The following is a 27,192-nucleotide window of genomic DNA, read 5'->3' as shown; positions in this document are numbered from 1 at the left end:
GCTCAGGGTGTGATCCTCAGGTCCTGGGATCAAGTCTCAAATCGAGGTCCCCGCAGGGAGCCTGCTTCTCCCTCTGCCTATGTCTCTGCCTCTCTCTCTGTGTGTCTTTCATGAATAAATAAAAATCTTTAAAAAATAAATAAATAAAAATTGATGCATTCGTTTTAACAGGCAAGCTATATATGTAAATATGCCTAGTACAAAATTCAAAAGTCGAAAAAGTAATTGTTATACTTCTCCTTTTTTTCTTCTTTTCTATCTAGTTTTAATTATTATTGTTAGTTCCCTTTATATCTTTAAATAGGCTTATACATTTTGTTTTACCAGATTTAAAATGTGTCTTAAGACTTACAGCTATAAGGGTGCCTGGCTTGTTCAGTCGGTAGAGCATGTGACTCTTGATCTTGAGGTTGTAGGTTCAAGCCCCCCGTTGGGTGTAGAGATTACTTAAAAATAAAATCTTTTTTTAAAAAAAGATTTACACCTTTAAGAGTATACTCAACCCCCACTCTCTCTCCCTCTGTATTTCCATACCTGTTAGTTGTTTCATTTCTTGGTTCCTTTTTAAGTGCGCATTGACAATTCCCTCACTTGCTTTTTGCAGTCCTGACCTCTGTATTCAGCAGGGATAACTTCCTTTTTGATGTTTCTGAAATAATCTTCAGTTCTGAGATTTTTTTTTTTTAAAACAAAAACAAAAATACTTCTTTCCTGAGCTTTGCCAATGCCATCTCCTACAGTTGCTTCATCATCTCTTTGAACTTTTGCATCTTTGCTTTGAACTCTAGTTTTTTTTTTTTTTTTGAACTCTAGTTTTAAAATGTATTAAGCCCTTTGAGTTCTTTGTGGTTCATGATTATCATCTGTTTCGTGTTAATTTTTTTTTTTTCTGGTGAACGCCTTTCATCTGCCATTTGTTTTTCTGGTTCCCTGCCTCCCTCCCCCGCTTTTCTGTAATATATGGGTCTGGTGCTGTTTATTTTTTATTATGAATCCCCTTTAAATGAAGTGAGTTCTTTCTGGACCAGCTCTTTGTTGGAAGTGTGCATGGAGAAGGGACTAGAGTAAAATTCCAGACTGACAGGAAGCCTCTTAGGGTCATCAGCAAAGCTCCTTCTGACAAAGGTTCTGTGTGACCAAATTGGTTTAGCTCTTTCCTGTCCTGGCAGATGGAGCTTGGCAGCTGCAGGGCTGCAAGAATGGCGGTCTGTGTGTTTTCCCTGGTCAGCTCTTGTGCCCTGCTTCTCCTTGGTGCCAAGGATACCAGGGAAGCTCTCCGAGCCCAGCCCTTACAATCCCAATGTTCTGCAGAAGGTGCTGTTGGTTCTGCCTTCAAATGTACCACCTTTTTGGGATAATTTGCAACTCTGCCAGCTGTCCCCAAGACATGCAGCCCCAGGCGTTTACTGTGGGCTTTATTTAATCCTCTGGCTTGTCATTTCTGCACAGGCTAACCAGGCAGCTTCCTACTCTAAGTACCTTCACTGAGGGCTTTCTCTGGCCACTGGGTTGCTTAGTCCAGAAAAGCAAGTGAATGCCTCCAGGGGTAGCCCTTAACCAATGGGATAGCTTTGAGGCATGCTCAGTGCAGTATTACTAAGGTCCCAGCACTGGACCCCCAGTTGTCTGGAGCCCCAGTTGTCTCCAAGAGTGACATGTTCATTAACGCGCCCTCTCAAAAAAAAAAAGTTTTTAATTTTTTAAAAAAGATTTTATTTATTTATTCATGAGAGACACAGAGAGATGCAGAGACACAGGCAGAGGGAGAAGCAGGCCTCCTGCAAGGAGCCCAGTGCAGGACTCGATCCCCGGATCCTGGGATCATGCCCGGAGCGAAGGCAGATGCTCAACCACTGAGCCACCCAGCTGTCTCAAAAGTTTTTAATTTAAGAAAAAAAAAAAGTTTTTTTGTTTGTTTAAGTAATCTGTACACCCAGTGTGGGGCTCAAACTCACCACTCCAAATCAGTAGTCGCATGCTTTTCTGACTGAGTCAGCCAGGAGCTTCAAAAATTTTTTTTTCCCTTTTTTTAAAGATTTTTTTCTCTTATTTTAAAGTAATCTCTACACCCAACGTGGAGCTCAAACCTACAATCCCAAGATCAAGAGTCACATCCTCCACTGACTGAGCCAAAGAGGTACCACAATGATGTTATTATATTTTTTAGGATTTATTTATTTGAGAGACAGAGAGAACAGGGGTAGGGAGGAGGACCAGAGGGAGAGGGAGAGAGAAACCCAAGCCAACTCCACATTGAGTGCAGAGCCAAGGTGGGGCTCGATCCCCAACCCAGAGATCACAACCTGAGCCAAAACCAGGAATCAACCACTTAGCAGACTGCCCCCCCAGGTGCTCTCCAATAATGTTATTTTTAAATGTACTATTGAATTCTATCTGCTTATATTTAGGATTTTAAAGACAATACTCATTAATCTCTCGCTTTCTCTTCAGAACCTGGTACTATTTTCTTTCTCAGTGATGGTAGAGGTGGTGAGAGAGCTCTTCTACAATTTCCTTTATTTCTTCTACAAAAAGTAGTCCATTTAGATGGCTTATATCAGGGTCACTTTGGTGAATTATGTTTTCCTAAAAAACTGCCCATAGGGACACCTGGGTGGCTCAGCAGTTGAGCATCTATCTGCCTTCAGCTCAGGTCGTGATCCCGAGATCCAGGATCAAGTCCTGCATCCGGCTCCTTGCAGGAGGCCTGCTTCTCCCTCTACCTGTGTCTCTGCCTCTGTGTGTGTATATATCTCTCTCACGAATAAATAAATAAAATCTTAAAAAAAAAAAAAAGAAAGCTGCCCATAAAATTCTAGTATTTAAGTGTTGACAGCTAATTAAAAAATGTTTTAAAGATTTTTTTTATTTTTAAGTAATCTCTACACTCAACAGGGAGTTTGAACTCACAGACTCAAGATCAAGAGTTGCATGCTCTATTGACTGAGCCAGCCAGTTGCCCTAACTAATTAAAAAACATATTTTTTTATTTTATTTTTTTTTTAATTTTTTTTTTAAACATATTTTTTTAAACCGTTGAAATGGGGCAGCCTGGGTGGCCCAGTGGTTTAGCGCCACCTTGGGACCAGGGTGTGATCCTGGAGACCTGGGATTGAGTCCCGTGTTGGGCTCCCTGCATGGAGCCTGCTTCTCTCTCTGCCTCTCTCTCTGTGTGTCTCTCATGAATAAATAATAAAATCTTTTTAAAAAAAAGTTGAAGCGTGCCAACAGGCTAGATATGGTCTGTGGGCCACAATTTTGCAACCATTGATTATATAGTCAAAGGATTTTAGGTCTGAAAGAGACCATATAGATCCTATACTGGGAGTTGCAAGTAGATAACATGCCTGGCAGGTTACATGGTTCTGTGAGGTGAGGATTTTGGTGAATTAGTGAGCCCATTCCCCAACTAAACATAACCAAGTTAAGTTTTAACATTATTTTAATCATAACACCATGTGGGTCAAATAAAACAGTCTAAAAACTCAATTTGCTCCATAGGTGGCTGGTTTGTGACCTCTGCCTGCATACCCTCACTTCCTGCCTCCTGGGTATCTCATATTCCAGCCACATCTCGTGCTCTCCAATCAGTGTCTCCCTTTTCTTCATTTATGTTTATAGCTTAATTTTAGTGTAACTTTTTCTGTTGACTGTGGTTTCCATCGCCACCATATTATGAACTCCTTGTGAGCAGAAACCATGTCTTATTCACCTTTTCATACCTTGCATGTAGTTGGAGCTCTATAAGTATTAGTCGCATAACTATTATAATTAGCAAAACAATAAGGATCTTATCTTGAAAAGAGATTGTTTGGGGCACCTGGGTGGCTCAGTCAGTTAAGTGTCTGACTCTTGATTTGGCTCAGGTCATGATCTCAGGGGCTTGGGATCAAGCCCCTCCCCCCCGCCCCCCCCAGTTGCTCAGCAGGGAGTCTGCTTGAGATTCTCTCTCTCTCCCCTTCTGTCTCTCCCCCCCCCCCCCCCCCGCTCATGGTTTCTCTCTAAATAAATAAATAAATCCTTAAAAAAAGAAAAAGAGAAAAAAAAATAAAAGAAAAAGAAAAGAAATTATTTGTGGAATTGAGTCTAACTCAGTGTTAAAAGGAGGAAAGTGAGGCCCAGTATGGTTAAGTGATTTACCCACTATCAGGTAAGAATAGGACGAATTCCCTTTCTGGCCTTCTGCTCTACAATGGTTCAATTTTAAGATTATAAACTGCAACAGAAATGACACTTTCTTTTTTTTTTTTCTTTTTAAAGATTTTATTTATTTATTTATAAGAGATAAAGAGGCAGAGGCAGAGGGAGAAGCAGGCTCCCTGTGGGGTAGGAAGCCTGACACAGGACTTGATCCCAGAACTCCAGGATCACGACTTGAGCCAAAGGCAGAGACGCTTAACTGACTGAGCCACCCAGGCACCCCAGAAATGACTCTTTCTTAATTTCTAGACCTGACTTTAATGTCTGTCTGACTCTGGGTCTCTACCCTGCCTCCTAAGAGACAACTTAATTTAGATGTGTCTTCAAATAACTTGAGATCCAATCCAGTAATTTTGAGAGGATATAATTTCAGGCTGATTGACTCATCGTAGGCCAGTTCAGAGTTTTCCAAACTTCCTGCCCTTTTCTCCCCAACACCAATCCAATTCCCCAGGAAATTATACAATTACTGCTGGCAAGAGGTAAAGTTGGGAATGTCTACTTTCAGGGTCTTATCAGGGTCTTGGCCCTACTTACTGACATCCTCTGATGCCCCTTATTAGTCTGGATCCTCTCCAGGTCACATGAATCTCAGGCAGCTCAGAGGACTGGTTGGATACCTCCCTGTCTGTAACCACCTCCCACCATCTTTCTTGTCTTCCTCACCCCCAAGAGTTTGTTTCAGAAACCCCCTAAACTTTTGTATTTCCTTCCTTAAGATCAGGGTTGTGGTAGAGAAGGCAAAAACTCCACACTGCTTCTCTCTTTTTCTCTGAAACATTCTCTTACTCTGTTCTTCCCTGAGTTCCTTGTATCTTTTCTCTTGGCAGGGGAGGGAAAACAAAACAAAACAAACAATTCTATCTCTTCTCATCTCTGTAAGTGATTAGTGTCTCACTCTAGGAGTGCTGGCCTTTGAATTTAGTCATTCCGAGCTTGGGTCTTCCCCGCTGTCAGGCTGTCTTTACTGCATTCAGCGTCTTTCCATTTGGCTGTCAGCTGGGAGAGCATTGGCAGATGGGCCTTGCTGGATAGGAATGGCAAATCAGGCATACTTGAAGTCGTAGTTTTTTATTGAGGATTCTCGTATACAAGAGCAAACTGCGACCATCAACTGCCATCTTTAATCTAGTAGACAGCCATACTTTAGATCCTATTTTCTTTTCTCCTTTTGGAAGGGCCTCAGGGTCATTGAGTTCTAGTCACCAGATTTCCTTTTATCATTTGGCACTCCATTTAGCTGAGGACTTCTGATTTTTCTGAGAGTTCCTGATCTACTAATATAACAAGATTTATAGGACTGTGTCATACACCCCACACTACAGGATCTCTGAGTTCTAAGCCTCAGAGAGCCCTCTCGGCTGAGGTGTTTGGTGCTCCTGCCCCCAGCCCAGGGGCAGAGAAAAATCACTCTTTACAGAGGGGAAAATAGGCACAGCAAATCAAGTAACTTGCCTAATACTAATATTAGCCATATGACTAATAGGTGATGGGGATTTGAATCCAGAGTCCATAAGTTCAGCCTGTCACTCTATCCTGCTGCCAGGCCTATTCTCTCTGGATCTCACAACAGTCGGAAGGGTGAGTACAGAGCAGGTCTTAGGGGCTCAGAGTGTACCCTGTGACATGCCCAGTGTAAAGAGGATAGCAGTCTACACTGAAGTCTTTCTGAAGCCTAACCTGGAACTTTATCCTCTGTGTCATGCTGTGATTCCAAAAGAGACAGTGTAGGCCCCCCTATTACACCTGCCCCTCTTTTCCTCAAAATACCTGTCTGTGCAATCTTTCACTTTCCTTACTTTCCTTAAATGGTCCTATGACTGGCATTCAGTTAGCTACTTGAAGCCTCAGTCTGTATGGAGTAGGTGTAAGGACCCTCCCCTTGTGGTAGTTGTGAGGATTAACTAAGATAATAAGTTCTATGAGTTCTCAATATATGTTAGACGTTAGACTCCTGGATTCTAGTTCCTTCCCGCTGCCTTCTCTTCCAGAATCCTCCATTGTGATATAAGGAGATTCTGAGAATGAGATTTTTCTCAGAACAAGGCTTCTAGAAGCTATTGGTAGGGTATGAGGAGTGGAGAGGAACTCCTACCTTGCCACTGAGGGAAGTTATTTGTTTCTTAATACAAGTGGATTCTTTGGGAAGGATTTGTGATCCTACACTTGAAAGGCAAAGGGGTTAATTGTGCCATTTGCCGGCTCAGGAACCATGAGGAGATATATGGTGTCTTATTCGTGGCAGATCCTGAAGAAGGAACTGGTGAGGAGTGTCAAGGGTTCTGGGAGGAAAGAATGAAAGATTGCACAGACAGGTATTTTGAGGAAAAGAGGGGCAGGTGTAATAGGGGGGCCTACACTGTCTCTTTTGGAATCACAGCATGACACAGAGGATAAAGTTCCAGGTTAGGCTTCAGAAAGACTTCAGTGTAGACTGCTATCCTCTTTACACTGGGCATGTCACAGGGTACACTCTGAGCCCCTAAGACCTGCTCTGTACTCACCCTTCCGACTGTTGTGAGATCCAGAGAGAATAGGCCTGGCAGCAGGATAGAGTGACAGGCTAAACTTATGGACTCTGGATTCAAATCCCCATCACCTATTAGTCATATGGCTAATATTAGTATTAGGCAAGTTACTTGATTTGCTGTGTCTATTTTCCCCTCTGTAAAGAGTGATTGTAGTATTAGTATCTATTGCACTGATTTACTGTTGAGGATTAAATGAGTCAATACCTATAAAGGGCTTAGAATAGTTCCTGGTGGAAAAGTGGTTATTTAGTAAGTATTAATTTTATTAATAAAGCCTTTCCCTGGGGATCCCTGGGTGTTGCAGTGGTTTGGCGCCTGCCTTTGGCCCAGGGCGCGATCCTGGAGACCCGGGATCGAGTCCCACATCGGGCTCCTGGTGCATGGAGCCTGCTTCTCCCTCTGCTTCTCCCTCTGCCTATGTCTCTGCCTCTCTCTCTCTGTGTGACTATCATAAATAAACAAAAATTAAAAAAAAAGCCTTTCCCTGTACTTCCTTCAGATACAATTCTTTTTTAAAGATTTTATTTATTTATTCATGAGAGACACAGAGAGAGGCAGAGACATAGGCAGAGGGAGATGCAGGCTCCTCAAGGGGAGCCTGATGTGGGACTCAATCCCAGGACTCTGGGATCACACCTTGAGCCAAAGGCAGACACTCAACCACTGAGCCACCCAGGTGTCCCCAGATATAAATATTTTTAAAGAAAATATTACAGTTACTGGTGAAGCTCCTCATCATCCCATTCCCCTCCTCCTCACTGGGAACCACTTTCCTGAGGTTAATATGTACCTTACCTCTCTAGATTAAAAAAAAATTTTTTTAGAGATTTTATTTATTTATTCATGAGAGATAGAGAGAGAGGCAGAGACATAGGCAGAGGGAGAAGCAGGCTCCCCACGGGGAGCCTGATGTGGGGTTGCTCAACCACTGAGCCACCAAGGTGCCCCCCTAGATTTAAAATTTTTATTATATATATAAGTATTTATAAGCAACATAGTATGTAGCACATTTTTTTTAATGATGTCCTAAGTGGCATCCCTTTCCAACCTTTTTTCCACTCAAAATCGTGTGATCTTTACCCACACTGACATGCATGGCTCTAGTGCTATGTTCAGTCCAGGACTATACTGTAATGCGGTGATACGTTCCCCAACTGATGGACATTTCAATTATTTTTAGCTTTTCCTCTGGGAAATGTCTTCTTCCCCACCCCCCCTGAATCCAATAAATGTAAAATGGTCTCTTGCCACTTGAATTTACTTTTCCATTATCTCTAGTGATGTGCAGAATCTTTTTGTTATTTATAGGTGATTTACATTTTCCCTTTGAGTTACCTGTTTATATCCTTTGCTTATTTTTTTCTTCTGAGTTATTTGTATTTTTTGCTTTGATTTGCAGAATTTTTAAAATAAAAAAAATTGGAAAGTAGGGTTTTTTTTTTGTTTGTTTTTTAAAAAAATTTATTTGAGACAGAGAGAGAGCACAAGCAGGGAGGAGGGTCAGAGGGAGAGGGAGAAGCAGGCTCCCCACTGAGCAGGGAGTCCAACACAGGGCTCAACCCCAGGACCCTGGGATCACGACTTGAGTCGAAGGGAGATGCTTAACCAACTGAGCCACCCAGGTGCCCCAATAGTAGCTTTTCGTAATAATTATGTTTTGTAATTTTGGATAGGAATCCTTTGTTGATTTTGTGCATGGCAAATGTATTCTTCCAGTCTTCAGTTTGCCTTTTCATTTTGTCTTTGAAGTCCTTGTTAACAGAAGTTAAAAAAAAAAAATAAATGTTTTTAGCTTTTGTGCTTGTTTCGTTATGGAAATTTTAAAACATTGAAGTTGAAATATAATGATCACCCCTTAGGTCTAACAGTTAGCATTTGGCCATGTTGGCTTTACATATTTGTGTGTGTGCTTGTTGAATCATTTGAGAGTAAGTTACGTTTCTTATGATGCTTTTTTTTTTTAAAGATTTTATTTGTTTATTCATGAGAGACACACACACAGAGAGAGGCAGAGACACAGGCAGAGGGAGAAGCAGGCTCCATGCAGGGAGCCCCGTCGTGGGACTCCATCCTGGGTCTCCAGGATCACGCCCTGGGCTGCAGGCAGCGCTAAACCGTTGAGCCACCAGTGCTGCCCTCTTATGATGCTTCTTAAAAATAAGGACATAATTACAACATCACTATAATAGTGAGAAAATTAACCTAATATCCCTAATATCATCTAATCTCCAGGCATATTCAGTTTCCTTATTTGTCCCTAAATAGTGGCCTTTTTCTTTTTCTTTTTTTTTTTAAGATTTTATTTATTTATTCATGAGAGACACAGAGAGAGAGAGATGCATAGACACAGGCAGAGGGAGAAGCAGGCTCCATGCAGGGAGCCCGATGCAGGACTCGATTCCAGGTCTCCAGGATCACACTCCCCGCCACAGGCGGGGCCAAACCGCTGCGCCACTGGGGCTGCCCAAGAGTGGCCTTTTCAGCTTGCAATTATGAATCAGAATCCAGAGGTTCATGCTTTGCATTTATTTGCATGTCTTTTAAGAAACTGGGTTAGTTGACTTGTAGATTGTTTCACATTCTGGATTTATCTCTTTGTTGTTGAGCTTGTTTCCCTATCCCCTGTATTTACTTGGCAGGCAGAGGGTGACTACCCTTGCTCCCAAATTCATACTGGGATAGAGACTGATTTGTTCTCAGTTTCAATTCCAAATTCCCAGGCTCAAAGGTTGCCTGGGATCAGATGGCCCAGCTTGGGTGAGTGGTTATATTAGTTTCCTATTGCTGCTATAACATATCACATAATTTAGTGGCTTAAGACAAATCATATTATCTTATGTAGGCTAAAAGTCTGGCACAGGTCTCCCTGGGCTAAAATCCAGGTGTCAGCAGGGCTGCAATCCTTTCCTGAGGGTCTAGGGAAGAATCTCATTTCCTGGACTTCTCTAGCTTCTAGAGACCACTCACATCCCTTGGCTTATGGCCCCTTCTTCTGTCTTCCAAGGCCACAATGTTGCATCTGCTCGACTGTTCTTCCCTCAGATCCATCTGATTCCAAAATCCAGGCTTTTTGCATCTCCCCCTTGCTGCCTGCTGTCACTTTTGCTGTTTTCTGGACCAAAGTGAAGGACTTGCTATTTAACTAGAGCGGTGCTGGGGAAAGTTTTACCCACCAGCTCCTGGGGAGGGAGGTTTGTAGCAGTTGCCAGTTTGTATGGCATAAATAGTCCCAGCTGTGGCCATTTTCAGGCTACCAACACAATTTTAGCAGGATTGAAGACTCCCTCAAAAGTGGAACCATGGCTCTAGCATACCCCTGCATTTAATTCCATCCCATTTCACTTTATCAGTGCTATTTAGCCTGCTGGTGGCTGCTGAAAACAGATGGTTTCTACTGATCTTATTTGTTTTGTTTCCACAGGGGCTGTACCAGCTCACCATGGATATCATCGTGATGATTCGAGTGTGTAAAATGTTCCGCCAGGGCCTCAGGGGATTCCGGGAATATCAGATCATCGAGACCTCTCATAGAAAGCACCCTATCTTTTCCTTCTGGGATGTAAGCAACTGGCCTTAGCACGATTGTGAGGGCTTAAGGGGGTCTGATAAATAGCACCTCACTCCCCAATCCATATTCTGAACCAACAGAGAGAAGACAAAGGGTAAAGCAGATGGGAGACCCAACTGTCACTTTTGTTAATGACGACACTTTTATTGGAGAAGATTATTTGTATCATCAAGTGCAAGGATGACCTAAGACTAAACCCCAGAATCAGATAGCCTTACATGTGTCGTGGACAGTGCTGGACCAAGGCAGGCCTCCACTGTGGGAGCAGACCCTCCTGCCCTAAATTCACAGCAAAGGAGGACAGAGCAGAATGTGATCTCACAGGGACAGAGAAGGAATGATCTCACCCTGTTTTTCCTTCCAAAGTCACCAAGGAGTTTATGTCACTCCTTCTCAATGTGGAAGGAGAAGGGCTAGTAGTGTTCTATCAGCACAACTCCCTCTGAGTAGAAAGAAACACCAGGAGTAGAGAAGAAGCCATCGTCATTCCAACAGGGATCAAAAGAGCCAGAGAAATCCAGAAGTCTCCTTAGAGTCAGGGTTTTCTGAATGCCCATCACTGTTCATCTTCTCAACCTTCTTTCCTGTCCCCCTGCTTGAACAAAGGAACACGTGCAAGGCCCTGCTTACTCTGGAGACCATGCTTTCTAGATTTTCTAGAAGGTCTCTGTTTCAAATATTTTATTCCAGTAGTAGATCATACACCCTTTTTAAGCTCAGAAAAGTTGCTCACCATTCTGTTAACCTGTTCTGGTTCCCCAAAGGCATCTTCATTACTATTCAGGCCCACAAAGTTTCTCCCAATCTCTGACAAACCCTGCTTATTTTTCTGTTGTGCCAGGAGTGACTAGATTCAGCCCTGCCTTCCAATTGCACCTAGCAATTCACTCCAAGAAATTGCCCCAAATGGTTTCTGAAGGAGAAAGGAGTATGGGTGGTGCTGATGGGTGAAAAAAAAGGCTGTCTTAGGTGGGTCGCTAAGGAGCCAGCAAGTGTAACTGTGTGCATGTGGCTGAGTTAAAGATGTAGCAGGGAGTAGGGGCCTGTGGGTCTGCAGAAAAGAAGAGCATGGCCCATCCAAAGATATTCATATTCATATATATATATATAAATATATATATACACATATATATGTATATATATTTAAAGATTTTATTTATTCATGAGAGAGGCAGAGACACAGGCAGAGGAAGAAGCAGGCTCCATGCAGGGAGCCTGATGTGGGACTCGATCCCAGGACCCCAGGATCACAACCTGAGCTGAAGGCAGACACTCAACCACTGAGCCACCCAGGCATCCCTCAAATTCATATATTTAAAGACACTATGCTGGCCAAACCAAATGAACTCTGCAACCAGATTCTGCCCTATGGTTGGACCATGACTTGGGAAGGGATGGAGTGGAAGAATTGGAACCTGAGAGATGGAGGTTTGCTGTCAGGAAGGATGTTCTGACTCAGGTTGTTGTCATGCAGTGGTAAAGCCATGGGCCCAGGGGTGCTATTTATCAGGAGTCTTTGGTTGCCAGAAGCCTTGGGCTGCCTGGGTACTTGGAAGACCCAAATCAGACTTGTCATCAGGGATGTGTGAGGCTAAGACTGAATGACAGTGCCTGGGCAGAGTGGACTCGAGCAGAGCAGAAGCCTCTTGAGAGCAGCCAAAGGGGAATCATGTGGCTACTGGGCAGAGAGCTAGGGGGCTGGAGTGTTGGGTCAGGTAGAGAGAACCGTGGGCCACTTTTCATTAGACCTTGTGAATCCGCATCTTTCTGAGCACCATGCTTTCTATCACTGGCCTTCTTAAAAAGCACGACACAGGTACATAAACTATAAATGAGGCACTGGGGTGGGGAGGACCTGAGGTATACCTAGAGAGATGGGGCGTGGGTCCAGGTTTGGCCCAGATGGTGGTCAGGGCCTTGTTTGTCTCTTTCCTTTCCCCTGCCTCCTCCTACAGATCTTCCCCTCTTTCTCTGCCTCTTCTTCGACTATTTCCTCATCCCCCCTGCAACTGTTAGGAGATAGAGTTGGATTAGTTCATCCCTAAGACCTTTTGCGCTGCTTTCTTCTGGACACGCTCTAGGAGAGGACTGTTTCCTCAGTGTGTGATCCTCCGGCAGGTTCCTTAACCCCCTGTGGAGTCCAGAAGGGGGCTCAGCAATACCTGCTTTGTCCTCAGGGTGAAATAGAGTAAGAAAGGAAGAGGAGGCATGTGCCTGGCTCCTGATAGGCGCTTAGGGAAGGCTGGCTTTGTTGGTGTCTCTGTTTTTTCCCTCTCTGTCCCTCTCCACTTCCTCATTTGTTTGCCTCTTTCCCCCTCTTCCTTTTCTCTCTCCATCCTTCCTCTCTTTATTACTCCCCTCCCCCCACCGCATTTCTGTTTCCACAATGACACGCTGTCCACACTGGGTCTGAGTCTGGGGCTGAGCTGGGGCTTTCGAGCAGAGGTGGACATGAGAGGTTCCAGTGGGTAGGAGGGTTCCCATGGCTTCCGCCTACCACGGGTGAGCACTGGGGGCACAGGAGGGTTTCAGTGCAAAATTCTAGTAGCAGTCTTGCTGATTCTCTTTCTTCTCCCCAATTTCTCTTTTTTTCTCCCCCAGAAAAGGAAGCAAGGCCGAATCACATTTGATACCATGGACTTCATCGCAGAGGAGGTATGCATAACTCCGACCTTGCTGCTGAGAATGTTCTTTCTGCACCATGGCCTGGAAGAGGCACGGGGCTGGGTATCGGGACAGCTGGGTCCAGTGCAGGTTCTGGTGCCAACCCACTGTGTCACCCTGAGCTAGCCACTTGATTTCCTCATGTGTGAAATAGCCGACCTCAGTGATCCCAAGATTCCAGTCCTGACATTCCAAGGCTGTGAGCCCCGTTGAACCCACTGTCGCCTTATAGCTGAGCAGAACCGGCAGGGAGAACTGTACTTGGACCCGTGGAAAAACAGCAAAACTCAAAGTAGAGGTTGTGAGAGTTTCAGACACAGAAGAAACAATCAGGGTCGGGGGGAAAGGCCTGGCCTGTGTGTGAATTCTGGCTGTGCCCCAAGCCCTCTAATAGACACTGGGCAGGCACCCTCTTTGTGGGTATCAGCCATTCTGGCAAAGAAATGCTTCATATCTGGGTGAGGCTTTGGACTGTGTGACTTGTTCTCTGAATTTTAAGAATTGTTATCTTCCTGGCTTCTTTCCACCAAATCTTGGATACTAAATTAAAATTTAATTTGTATTTTTAAAGGGGCCTACCTTGTATAGGAAAGATTTGAGCTCTTACCAGCTCTAGGCTTAGATCTGTGTCTGGTTGTGGTGATTCTAGGTAATATAACATCCCCACCTGCCCTTAAGGAGCTAAGTAAGAGTTAAGGTGAGGAAACTTACCTGGGAAGTTAAATAGCAGAATCAGTTTTGTAGGAATCCAGAGAAGGGAGTCTCTAAGGATCAGTGGTGGTGAGAGAGAATTTCTTTTTTTCTTTTTTAAGATTTTATTTATTTATTCATGAGAGACAGAGAGAGAGAGAGAGAGAGAGAGAGAGAGAGAGAGAGGCAGAGGGTGAAGCAGGCTCCATGCAGGAGCCTGATGTGGGACTCGATCCTGGATCTCCAGGATCAGCCCCTGAGCCAAGGGTGGCACTAAACTGCTGAGCCACCCAGGCTGCCCTGAGAGAGATTTTCTAAAAGAATTGGAGCCCCAAGTGGGCCCAGAGAATCAGTTTTGTTCATAGAAACCAGAGGCATCTGTGTTTTGTCATAAAAACCCTGCGATAGAAATCCCAATGGGGGGATCCCTGGGTGGCGCAGCGGTTTGGCGCCTGCCTTTGGCCCAGGGTGCAATCCTGGAGACCCAAGATCGAATCCCACGTCGGGCTCCCGGTGCATGGAGCCTGCTTCTCCCTCTGCCTGTGTCTCTGCCTCTCTCTCCCTGTGTGACTATCATAAATAAATAAAAAAATTAAAAAAAAAAAATAAAGAAATCCCAATGGGTTATTGATAGCAAGAGAGGGTTAGGAAGGAAGAAGATTGAATTCAGACCTTAAAAACATGGGGCACCTTGGGCTCAGTCAGTTAATGTCTGACTTGATCTCAGCTCAAGTCTTTATCTCAGGGTCATGAATTCAAGCCCCATGTTGGGCTCCATGCTGGGCATGGAGCCTACTTAATTTAAAAAAAAAAAAAGGCCAACACTTCTATAGTTCTGACTGGGAACCAGGCCCACTATAAGCCCCTTACATATATTAGCTCTGCTATTTATAAATTCAGGTTCTGCTGCTCTCAGATAGGGAACTGAGGCTCAAAGGGAAATGATTTGTCCTAGGACACACCACCAGGTAGGAGCAGGCCAAGGTTCAAACCCAGGCATCTGGCACCAGAGCCTGTGCATTTAAAAAAAAATTTTTTTTTAATTTTTACTTATTAGAAAGAGAGAACCAGCAGGGGAAGGAGAAGAGGGAGAAGCAGACTCCCTGCTGTGCAGGGAGCCCAATGTAGGACTCAATCCCAGGACCCCAGGATCATGACATGAACTGAAGACAGAAGCCTAACCAACTGAGCCACCTAGGTGCCCCAGGCCTGTGCATTATTAATCATTGAGCAACACTGCCCTTCTGAGTGAACATGCAAGGCTTCAGATCTGTTGTCCAGAACTCCTCATCATGTCCCACTTTTTTTTTTTGCTTCTAGGACAACTACTTTATGTAAGATTAGCTGGCATTCATTCATTCTTTCCATAAATTTTTATTTTTTTGAGTGTCTACTGTATGTGAGATGTTATTCTAAAATGCGTTATTCTAAAATGCGGTAAATAAGATAGATGAAGCCATTATCATGTTTTTAATGGAGCTTATATTCTAGAACATCTTTGTCCAATAGAGTTTTCTGAGATAATGGAAATGTTCAATTGTATGCGTTGTCCAGTATAGTAGCCGACAAGACACATGTAGAACTTGTGGCTAGTGTGACTGAGGAACTTTTCTTTTTTTTTAAGATTTTATTTCTTTATTCATGAGAGATACGGAGAGAGGGGCAGAGTCATGGCAGAGGGGGAAGCAGGCTCCCTGCGAGGAGCCTGATGTGGGACTTGATCCCAGGAACCCAGGATCATGACCTGAGCCTAAGACAGACGCTTAACCACGGAGCCACCCAGGTGCCCCTCAGGACACCTAATCTTTTTTATCTAATTAAATTTAAATAGCCACATGTGGCTAATGGCTGCCATATTGGATAATGCGGTTCTAAAGTGAGTGAGGTGAGTGTGTGTGTGTGTGTGTGTGTGTGTGTAGGATGGGGAAATGACAGATAATATACACATTAACAAAAAAGAAAAAAAAACGAATAAGGTCATTTCAGAAAGTATGAACTGCTTTGGGAAAAATGATTCCAAGACTTGCTGAGAAGGGGACCTACTATTTTAGGTCAAATGATCCAGTAGGACTTCCTGAGGATGTGGTAACATAGGAGCTAAGAACTGAATGAAGAGAAGGAAGCAGCCATATCCATGTGAAAATCCAGGGAAGAACATTCCAGACAGAGGAAACAGCCCAAGCAAGACTGTAGGACAGAAGTGAGCTTGACCTCTTCAAGAGAAGGCTAGAGCCTGGAGAATGAAGCTCTGAGAGAGGCAGGAGGCAAAGTTGGGGGGATGGGTAGGGAGGAAGGCTCCATTAGGCTGGAGTACCGGCTTAAGACTTTATCCTAAGTGAGATGGGCAGCCAGTAGGAGTGTTAACAACTCAAATACCATTTTCCCAGGACATGGGACTGTGGGTGAATGGATGGATCTGTCCATCCACTAGTCCATGAGTTCTGGTTCACCAGGGTTAGTTTCTGTAGGTTCTCTTTATTTCTTAGTCTCGTGTAGCATGCTAAGGTATAGGCTGAGGGAAGGGAAGTCTTCCCTGGCTGCAATGTACATATGCTGAGGGGCCCCTGAAACCCAGAGAGCCCTATATTGACTCGGTGGGTGGTCAGTGAATGGCAAAGGCAGTATGGTTAGGAAGTGGGGATAAGGGTCTTGGCACGTAGCAGGTCTAGGTTATAAGCCTGTTCGAGTGCCTTTGTCTGTTATATGGAAATAATAATTGTGCCTCACTTCTTGGGCTGAGCAAAGATGCTGTGAGATGATGTGTGTAAGATGCATACCCTGATGCCAGACACATAGTGAGCACTCAGTGAGTGTAAACCACTATTGTCTGGGGAGTGAAGTATAAAAGCAGGAGTGTGGGGAGTTGCCCACCAGCTCCTGGGGGAAACTTCTGAGTCTTGTGTGTCACTCTGGTCCTCTCTCCCCAGGGTCACTTCCCTCCAAAAGCCATGCAGATCACGCAGAAGCTGCCTTCCTGGAGGACAGAGTCGGAGATCCAGGCCCTCTGTAACCTCCTGCAGGTTCTGGACAGCTACCGCAACTACTCAGAGCCCCTGCAGCTGCTCCTGGCCAAAGTCATTCGCTTTGAACGGTCAGTGAGGGACACACCCCTTGGTGTCAGGGCTGGGCTGGGCAGGAAGCACCTGCTTGACAAGGCTATGACAGGGCTGCTGGTGTCTCCATGGTACATCAGCCATGGAAAGCTATCTGTCCGTTTACTCGAGTGTTCATTATTATGCTTGTTGCATGGTTGATCTTCATTTATTGACCAGTCTACCCAGAATGAAGGAGCCATCGAATCTAGAGAGGCTCTGGTAGGAACCTCAGAAAGGATCTGGTCCAGTCCCTCCTTTTTCAGATGAGGAAGCAGAGGTTCAGAGGGTGACTCATACTCTGTCACCCAGGTGATAAGGGGTAGGGCTGAGACTCAAACCCAAGCCCTAAAAGCTACAGTGGGTCACAGGTGATTGTATGATATCCACATAGGAACTAGGGCAAGGGTCTGTGAACTTGGATAAGAAAAAAATTTATATCTGTTTTCATTAACCTGTAACTAAACTTTATCATTTTCTTTAATCACAGATGTAGGTAATGAACCACTATAGTATTAGCTATTCCTGTGACTTTTTCAACAAAAGAAATCACCAATATTACACATTCATGTTGTTGCAGGTTTCTCAAAAAATAATTTATATTCATCACATCTTTGAAATTGTAGTAGTAATTAGAACGCTGCTAGATCGTGTTATCCAGTGCTGTAATAAAGATGCACATACATTGCTATACAACAATTCTGTTTTTTTTTTTAAAGAATTATTTATTTTAGAGAGTGAGAGAGTATGAATGTATACTCCTGCAAGCATGAGGGAGCACGAGAGGGAAGGGACAGAAGGAGAGAATCTGAAGCAGACTCCCTGCTGAGCACAGAGCCCAGCTCAGGCCTGATTTCATGACCCTGAGAGTGTGACCTCAGCCAATATCAAGAGTCAGATGTTTAACTGACTGAGCCACCCAGGCACCCCCACAATTTGGGTTTTGAAAGACAATTATTAACTGTTTGTTATATTTTATTTTATATATTTATTTAAAAAGAATTTTTAGGGGGATCCCTGGGTGACTCAGCGGTTTAGCGCCTGCCTTCGGCCTAGGGCATGATCCTGGAGTCCTAGGATCGAGTCCCACATCGGGCTCCCTGCATGGAGCCTGCTTTTCCCTCTGCCTGTCTCTCTGCCTCTCTTTCTTTCTGTGTCTCTCATGAATAAATAAATAAAATATTTTTAAAAAATGAATTTTTAAAAGATTTACATATTTATTTATTTGAGAGAGAGAAAAAGAGAACACAAGTGAAAGGGAGGAGCAGAGGGAGAAGGAGAAGCAGTTGGGGCTTGATCCCAGGACCCTTGGATCACGACCTGAGCTGAAGGCAGACGCTTAACCAACTGAGCCACCCAGGTACTCCTATTTTATATATTTAAAACATTATTCTGTGAAGCCTTCACCAGATTGTCAAAGGGTCCATGGCACAAGAAGCACCATATAAATACCTTGTACTAGAGAAGTCTAAGAGGTGTGTGTGGAAATATTGCCATTTCTTGGACATTTCAGTGGCTTAAGAAGGGTAGCCTAGCAGAATATTTGAGCTTAGGCCTGTCTTGAAGATCTAGGATGTGAGGACACTGTAGTCTGGGCCCTGATACTTTCCTTCATGGAGGTCACAGGTCACATAATCACAAACTAGTTCTAGATAAAGGCCTGTTATAACCTGTGCAGGATCTATTTACAGACAATAAGCCCAGGAGAGGAGGGAACACTCTAGTTAGCTTGGCCAAAGGAGATTTACTGATGAGGTGGCAGTTGAGTAGGTATTTTTGACAAGCAGAGGTGTAGACAAGAACATTCCAGGCAGGGGGGACTATCTGCTTTGTTCTAGCCTGGTAAAGAAGAGCAAGTCACCGTTGTCTTAAAGTGAGATTCCATTGCAGGCAGAATGGTGTCAAGCAAAGAAAAAGAATCATGGAGGTAGGAGCTCTGGAATGTAATGCTGCATCTGCCACTCTGAGGTGTGACCTCAGACACAAGCCAGTTAACCTTGCTGAGCCTCAGGAATGAGGACTCTGGTACAGATTTTATGGGTTTGTGTGAAGATGAAGAGGTGGTGATTGTTAAAGCCCTTTTCAGCTAGCTGATTATTTCTGGGACTGGAAATGTGCAGATTAGACAGGATTCTTTCAGTCACAAGTGATAGAAAACCTAGCTGTAAGGAATGCATTGGTGGCTCATGGATCTGAGAAGTCTTGGGATAGTCCTCCAGCTTCTGGCTCAGCCGGACTCAGGGGCCCAGTGTCCCCAGGACCCAGTGTCCAGGTCTCTCTCCACCTCCTCACACTCAATTCTCATGAGCCACTTTCTGCATCAGACTCTCTCTCTCGTGGCAGCAAGATGGCTGATTGCCTGTGAATCAAGAAAAGGTATTTCCCCCAAAGTAAAGTCAGGGTGCAGCTGGTGGAAAAGGTGACCCGCTGCTTGGCCACAAAAGCAACGGACGTCTGCCACAGGAGATTTGGGGTCCAGTGGTGACTCAAGTGTGACTCGCTGTGTGCCTTCAGCAAGCCTGGGGCACCCTAGGTCTCCATCCTTCAGCTACTCATCCATTACTTTCAGGATTTGGTCATTGGTTTATTCAGTGGCTATTCACTGAGCATTTACTGTGTGGAGCATTTACTGTGCCTTAGCCAACTGACAAAGGCTCTGCTCTCAGGAAGCTTCAGTCTGAGGGAGGCGGGCAACTGGGTGGATGTTAGTGAAGAGCTCAAGCTTGAGCTGGAGCCGGGCTGCTGTGCAGGCTACTCTGGTCCCAGTCTGTGCCTTCATGCTCCAGAAGTGCACAAGGCAGTGCAGGACTCCTCCCAGCATGGGGCCAGGCTCCCTGTTGCTACCAGGCTCATTTCCCAGCTGACTGTGCCTGTCTTCTTCCATCTAGTCATTGTCATCTGGGCCGTCTCCTCTTTCCAGGCTTTTGTGTTCCCCATTACCTTCTGGGTAAAATCCAAAGTTAGCCCAGTATTTGAAGTCATGTTCGCATGTGGTCTTGGTTTGGTCTTGGGCTTTTCTACTGGCCATGGTCTTTTCTCAGGTTTGGTCGCAGGCGAGTGATGGTCAAGAAGGGGAAGAGGGGCAACAGCTTTTATTTCATCTACATGGGCACAGTTGCAGTGACAGAGGATGAGGATGGCAGCAGCGCCTTCCTGGATCCCCACCCCAAATTGTTGCACAGGGGCGATTGTTTTGGGGTAAGCACGGGGAAGGCTCTGCCTTATTTGGGCAGGGTTGGGGGCTTGACAGGACTCTGGCTAGAACAACCAGGCCCAGTCCTGCCTTCTCCTAGGTGTAAGTCACTGCCCTGTTGTGGGACTTAGCGCTCTCACCTGTCACAGGCCAATTGACTGGACCAGGTGATGTCCGAGGCTGGCTCCTCCATCTGGATGTTTAAGGAACATGTTCCCTGTATAGCCCCACAGAGATCCCTCAGTGAGGGATCCCTCAGTGAGGCCGCTCCAGCTTCCTCTCTCTGATCTAGTTGAGCTTGTTACCTCTTGTTCCACAAGCAGCACATTTAAGAGGGAGGAGATAGGCCCCCCAAAGTGGTGAATGAGAAGAAGCTCAGGGCCAGCCAAGGAATCTGAAATCCGGGGAGTGGAGATTTCTGGGAGGCATATGGAAGCAGGAAAGAGGTGGGCAAGGCTGTGAGCAGAAAACCAGAGGTAGCCTCTCACTTACACATTTCCATGTCCATCCAACAGGAATTGGGCCTTCTAAATCCTTTTGTATGGAGGGCCACCATGGTCTGTATGGAAGAAACAGAGTTCCTCGTTGTCGACAGAGAAGATTTCCTTGCTTATAAGCTGGACCAGGAATTCCAAAAGGATGCTCAGCATCGCTTTGAATTTTTTAGGTACCTCCACCATCAGCCAGCATCTTCCCCCCTGTGTGTTTGTTAGGTGCCTGGCTGTCCTAGGTCCTGTGGGAAACAGTAGGTGCTCTTCTCTCTGCCTAGAATGCTGTGGAGATGGGAAACACCTCCCACCTGGCTTCTTTGTCTAGCAAACTCCTACTGTACCTTCAGGTCTCAGCTCAAACATCCCTTTCTTGTGGGATAGTACTAATAGAAGAGCTCATGTGTACGGAGTACTGGCAGAGCCAGGTGGGGTGCTAAACTCTTTGTACCAGGGCTTTTACCTTATCTCATTTAATCCCATGACCTTGTTTCTCTTGTTCTGTCCAGTTTATTTTTAATTTTTAAAAAGATTTTATTTATTTATTAGAGAGAGAGGGACCATGAGCAAGCATGAGCAGGGGAAAGGGGCAGAGGGAGAGGGAGAAGTCGGCTCCCCGCTGAGCAGGGAGCCGGATGTGAAGCTCCATTCCAGGATCCTGAGCTGAAGCAGACGTTTAATCACCAGGCGCCCCTGTTCTCTCTAGTTTATAGGTAAGGGAACCAAGCCTCGAGGTGGTGATGTACCTAAAATGTTCAATTCAGAAGTCTCTGGGCTTCACTGCCCCACCTCACTAAGTAACCTGATCTGCCCTCACTCCAGGTTGGAGAGAGAACCCCCAATGCTTCTATCACACCCTGTGTTTCTTTTTTTTTTTTTTAAGATAGATTTATTTATTTATTTATTTATTTATTTATTTATTTATTTATGAGAAACACAGAGAGAGGGACAAAGAGGCAGAGACACAGACAGAGGGAGAAGCAGGCTCCATGCAGGGAGCCTGACGTGGGACTCGATCCCGGGCCGAAGGCAGGCACCAAACCGCTGAGCCACCCAAGGATCCCCACATCCTGTGTTTCTTTAAAGCCAGCCAAACTATAATTCTTGATCACACAATACAAGTTTACAGTTTACTTGCCCCCTCAGTCAGGAAACCCTTATGGTAGTGAGGGCAGAGTGGCTCTTTTGCCATGGGCACCCCCATGTTGTCTTCATGCCAGGCACATGCAGGTATTCGTCTTCTCATTTCTGGTAACTGGCCTTTTGGAAAAGAATGAAAAGCAGATAAAGTATCTGCACCGGCCCTGAAAACACAGGTTGTAGGGCCATGTAGCTCCAGGACAGTGCTGTGGCAGAGGGCTGCCCTGTAGGGTGGAGGAGAGCGGAGAGAGTAGGAGCTGTGAGAGTGTGAGAGGGATGGGGGTCAGGGGAGGGCTGGCTGCAAAGGGAGGACTTCATCCTGCTGGGAGGAGCACTGCCTGTTTTCACACAGTGGAAAAGTAGGGCTGAGCTGCCATCTCAGCTCTCTGGCTTATCAACTATGTGGCCATAGATGAGTCACCTCCCTTCTCTGAGTTTGGGATCCGGCTCTGTACAACGGGGATAACAAGTCATCTCTCCCAGATCATTGTAAGGATTGAATGAGGTGATGGTGGGAAGTCTGTGGCCTGGTGGTGTCCCTTCTGTGGTGACCCTGCTCTGCTCCCTGTGTCTCCAGACTGTTCTCTGGACATGGCACCCACCCTCTTTCCCCTTGGTGCCCTGCATGGAATTCCATCCCCTGAGTCACCCGAGTTCTGGGCTCGTTATGTGTTGGAACTAAGAAAATATGAGCTGGTTGTCAGCAGCCCTGTGGGGCGGGCTGCATGTGAGGGAAGGCGAGCCCCTGAGTGGCGGGCACTGCAGGGTAGGCCTTCAGTCACAGGGAAGAAAGGCAAGAAGTGATTAGTCCAGATGTCCCCATTCATCAGGCACAGGCCTGAGTATTTGAGGTTAGCAGGTTGCAGGAGGCTGGATGACATGTTTCCTTTCTGGAAATTCCTGAGAGCTAGGCACCTTCTGTGATGGAGGGCGATGAATTCTTTTTTTTTTTTTTTAATATTTTTACATTTATTTATGATAGACATAGAGAGAGAGAGGCAGAGACACAGGCAGAGGGAGAAGCAGGCCCCATGCAGGGAGCCCGATGCGGGACTCGATCCCGGGTCTACAGGATCCCACCGCGGCTGAAGACGGCGCTAAACCGCTGAGCCACCCAGAGATCCCCGAGGGCAATGAATTCTAACAGGATATTCCCCTCAGGAAAATGGATCTGTTTGAGTCGTGGTCTGATGAGAAGCTCTGGAACCTCGTAAACCTGGGGAAGGTGGAAAAGTTCTCATATGGGCGGCTGATCTCAAAAGACTTTGTAGAATCATCATCTATCATGTTTGTCAGCAAGGTGAGAGGCCTGGGAGGGAGGGATGGAAGTCGGGAAGGCGCACCTAGTCTAATGTCCTGTGGCCACACAGGCAAGGGCTGAGCCCTGTTCTGCAGCACCTCCTTTTCTGAGCGTCCGTGTTCTAGCTGTAAAAGGCATACCACACAGTTTGGCCTCCCTCCCTCAGAGGATTGCTGTGAACTTTGAGATACCATGTTATAGTAGAAAGAGGGTCTCGGGGGTACCCCCCTCCTTGAGCCCATATACATGCTTATTTACATACAGTTACATATTTAAATTATGCATTTGGCCCTTGAATCCTCATGATGCCAGATCACCATTTTAAAAATTATAATCTTTGGGATGCCTGGGTGGCTCAGTGGGTGAGCATCTGCCTTTGGCTCAGGTCATGATCCTGGGGTCCTGGGATCGAGTCCCTCTCCCTCTGCCTATGTCTCTGCCTCTCTCTGTGTCTCTCATGAATAAATAAATAAAATCTTTAAAAGTAAATAAAAATTATAATCTTTAAATTACAGATATGGTACAACCCACATTATAAAACATAGTTCTGGAAAGAGAGAAGAAATCACCCATAGCCTCATCACCTCAAAATAGATTTTTAGAAGTGGAGTTGCTTGGTATCTTCATGCTCATGGACCTTGAAACAAGTTGCTGTCCAAAAGAATCCACTTTATCTAGCAGTGTGCATCTTTACAGGTGTCACACACCTCTGCCAGGCTTCCCCATCCTCTCAAAACTTTCCTAATTTCATAGATGGCAATTGCTACCTCATTGAGTATTTAATTTACATTTTTCCTGATTACTGGTGAGACTCATCGTGTTTGTTTACTATCTACATTTTGTCTTTTGTGCATTGATTTCTGTCCCGTGCCAACTTCTCTGTTGGTTGATAACAAAAGCTTTGCGATCTGAGTCGACCTTTCTGTCACTTGTTGACTCTCCTCAACTACTATGTACTTTTCACAATCATCTTGAGAACTGCCCTGTTTTTGAGACCCTTTGCTTCTGTGCCAGGGGTTCTACTAGCATTGTTCATTTTTTTGGTTTGTTTTGGAACAGATAATACATGCACGTGGTTCAAAATTCAAAAAGTTCAAAAGAGTAATGTCTCCCTCTCACCTCTTTCCCCTGCTGCCCAGTATTCCTCACTGGGGATCGTCACTGTCACCATGTTCCTCTGTGCCTGTACCACAGTCTCTTCCCTGAATATAAAGGCAAATGCATGTGTATGTTCTTTTTTTAAAAAAGATTTTATTTATACTTTATTATTTGACAGAGAGAGTGCACAAGCAGGGGAGTGTGCACAGGCAGAGGGAGAGGGAGAAGTAGGCTCCGTGCTGAGTAAGGAGCCCAATGCAGGGCTTGATCCCAGGAACAACTGAGCCACCCAGGCACCCCTGCATGTGTATGTTCTTTCCTTGTTTTCATAAATGGTGTCATATGATGTAGGCTGTTCTGCAGTTGGCTGTTTCAAGAGTATTTCTGCAGATTACTCCACATCAGTCCAGAAAGAACGTATATATATTACCATTTGTGCAGTGTTTAACTATATGATTGCACTTCAATTTATCTATCCAGTTCCCTGTTTCTTTTTAATTTAAAGATTATTTATTTATTCATGAGAGACAGAGAGAGGCAGAGACAAAGGCAGAGGGAGAAGCAGGTTCCCTGCAGGGAGCCCGATGTGGGACTCGATCCCAGGACCCAAGGATCACGTTCTGAACTGAAGGCAGATGCTCAACCCCTAAGTCATGCAGGCATCCCTAGCCAGTTCCCGATTGATGGACTGACTGGTTGTCCCAGTCTTTTGCTATTTTAAGTGGTGCTTTGATGACTACCTGTGTAAGTAGTACCATTTCACCATAAATCTCCATCATAGCTCTATCAGGAAGTTATTATTATTCCACATTTACAATGAAGAAGTTGAAGTTAAGACACTTAACAAAGGCCACCCATTTAGTAAATGGCAGAGCCAGAACTATGCCCTCAAACTTTCAGTATTTCCCATATAGCTATAGCTCACATTAAGCCACCAAACATTTGTTGATTTTTTTGCCAAGGTTGGTTCATGCTCTGGAGGGATATGAAGATGGAAAAGACTGTTTCTCTTTCCTTATACCTCCCTTCCACTAGATACTGAGCAAAGACAAAGTTATCCAGGCCAACTACCAAGTGATTAATGCAAATTCTTTGAGTTACAAGGATTTAGGAGAGAGGCCTCTCTCTAAAGGCTGGGGGTCTTAAAGAAGGCTACCTGGACAAGGTGAGGGAAGAGTTGAGCCTTGAAGTTTTGGACCATTAGACAAAAGGAGGGGCAAGATTGATTGTGTGCCAGAGCTGGCTCTCATTGGCCTGTGAGAGCTGATTAAGTTTTCAGGAGTTTTGCAAGATGGCAAACACAATAATTATCAAAAATTAAATTATATAAACCTACAATTAAGTACAGTTTATGGAAAACAAGAGTAATAGATACTGAAAATTCATCATTTCCTAATGACATTACTGCATTTTACTACTCTCTGTGCTCCGGAGTTTGTTTATGTCTGTTTTATCTATCTGGTGGGAATACTGCACAATTATACATGTATCTTCCCACCTCCACATTCTGTGACTTCATGTTGGTACCTGAAAATTGGCCCCAGCGGGAGTATATATACAATGGAAATCAGCAGACACCCTGAGTCAGGTTTTGATTTATGGTTTTGCTGATTTGTCTTAAAGCTATAGAGAAAATGTTTATGATGCAGATTACATTTAAGAGTGGGCTGGGTCTGTAGCCATTACATTGTAAATAGAAGAAAATTATGGAAATGTTTTTCCTTATTTAAACACATGGCTCCTGGGTGGTTCAGACACTTCACTTCAAAGCCTGAAGTGTCTTTGGCTTAGGTCATGGTCCCAAGGTCCTGGGATAGAGTTCTGCATCGGGCTCCCTGCTTGATGGGGAGTCTGCCTCTGTCTCTCCCCCCTGCTCATGCTCCTTTTCACTCTCTCTCAAATAAATAAAATCTTTAAAAAAAATAAACATTATTTATCATAGATTCATCATGGGAGTTAATCAATGATAAGCGAAGTTCCAATATATGTAGTGCTAAAGCTAGAGGTGGTCTTAGTTAATGAATGTAATTTATACAAGAGTGAGAAGGAGTTTGCCAGTATATTACAAACCAGACTTAATAATATTAAGTTTATTGGGAAAAGAATGGATTAGATGCAATTTCATTCGTCAAATCACGGTTGAATTGTGACTATAGATTGGTCATGGTTGTTACAAGAACTCAGTCAGAGTTTGCAACAAGTTTCAGTGAGAATTGCTTGGCTATATGGAACTTTCAGTAAGAGTGTAGCATGTTTTATTATTATTTATAAATTGTGTGCAGCACACCCTTTATAAGCACAAGATTTATAGACATGCATACATTTTCCCAGAGAGCCAATTATTAAACTTATCACCAGGGGAGTGTTTGCGTTATTATTTATTCTGGGTTCAGTCCCAGAGAAGAGAGTCGAGACTGGCTAAATGAGCACGAAAGGGAGTTATCGCAGGATGGTGAAGGGCTAACAGACTTACTGGTGATGGGGAGGCCTGAAGGAACAGACCTTAGACTGAAGATGACCCCAAATGACTCCAAGTCAGAGTCCAGACTGGACAGTCACAGGGGCTGCTGCTCTTGCCAAGTTCAGGAACTCACATCTATAGCCCCTGCCTCCACGAACATGACGGAGGTCCTCCAGTCCAAAACCAAGTGCCCAAGTGCATTCCCACAGGGGGACCCAAATCACCTCCTTGGCTGCAAGGGGGCTTGGAAGATGTTTGGGAGCATTTGGTTTCCAGCCTCTGCACGCTAAGGGACTGGATGCACAGGATCTGACCCAGAGGATGGTGGGGATGAGGCCCTTGCCAGCCACAGGAAATAGTTTGATAAGTTTGGAGGATTCTGATGGTCATGTGAGGAGAGTGGGGAGAGCCTAGAAGAGGGAATGGTAGCAGGGAGCCCTGAAGGCCAATCTGAATTCTTTGTAATTCCTTTTCCTCCCTGGCATCTGCTTCCTATTTCCTAAAATTTGGGGGTGATCACCTCCAAAGCCAAGATTGCCATGTGTCCACAAATTTAACTCTGAGGTCTTTTGATAATATATAGCCAGGAAAGATAGGGGGCACGAGTGGTAAGGGATAAAAGTTCAAGACCTGCTTTTCAGCATGATGATTACAACTTGACCAGCAGAAAGTTCTGTTTTAGCCTCTATTTCTTTGTCTTACCTCATAAGGTCTTTAAGGATAAGAGCGAGTCTTGCACAGACTTACTAGTTCACATTCATCCTCAA

At 44.8% G+C, this 27,192-nt stretch overlaps 1 protein-coding gene across 2 annotated transcripts in view; it reads left to right on the top strand.

The window, feature by feature from the left end:
- The window catches only part of CNBD2 (cyclic nucleotide binding domain containing 2), a 58,029-nt gene that overhangs the window by 5,127 nt on the left and 25,710 nt on the right, over nt 1–27,192 (top strand). Inside the window, exons 1-7 of one of the 2 annotated variants that reach the window (XM_041732615.1) lie at nt 6,413–6,463; nt 10,153–10,290; nt 12,901–12,954; nt 16,581–16,744; nt 19,787–19,943; nt 20,454–20,605; nt 22,728–22,866. In XM_041732615.1, the coding sequence (XP_041588549.1) occupies nt 6,413–6,463; nt 10,153–10,290; nt 12,901–12,954; nt 16,581–16,744; nt 19,787–19,943; nt 20,454–20,605; nt 22,728–22,866 (855 nt within the window). Of the gene's footprint in view, nt 1–6,412; nt 6,464–10,152; nt 10,291–12,900; nt 12,955–16,580; nt 16,745–19,786; nt 19,944–20,453; nt 20,606–22,727; nt 22,867–27,192 lie in introns of those variants that run through there. The other variant, XM_041732616.1, reaches the window with a different exon arrangement.

The sequence above is a fragment of the Vulpes lagopus genome, chromosome 18 (assembly GCF_018345385.1).
Source record: "Vulpes lagopus strain Blue_001 chromosome 18, ASM1834538v1, whole genome shotgun sequence".
In the NCBI taxonomy this organism is placed as follows: Eukaryota; Metazoa; Chordata; class Mammalia; order Carnivora; family Canidae; genus Vulpes; species Vulpes lagopus.
The sequence above is the reverse complement of the archived record's forward strand: the minus strand, read 5'-3'. Positions and strand labels throughout refer to the sequence as shown.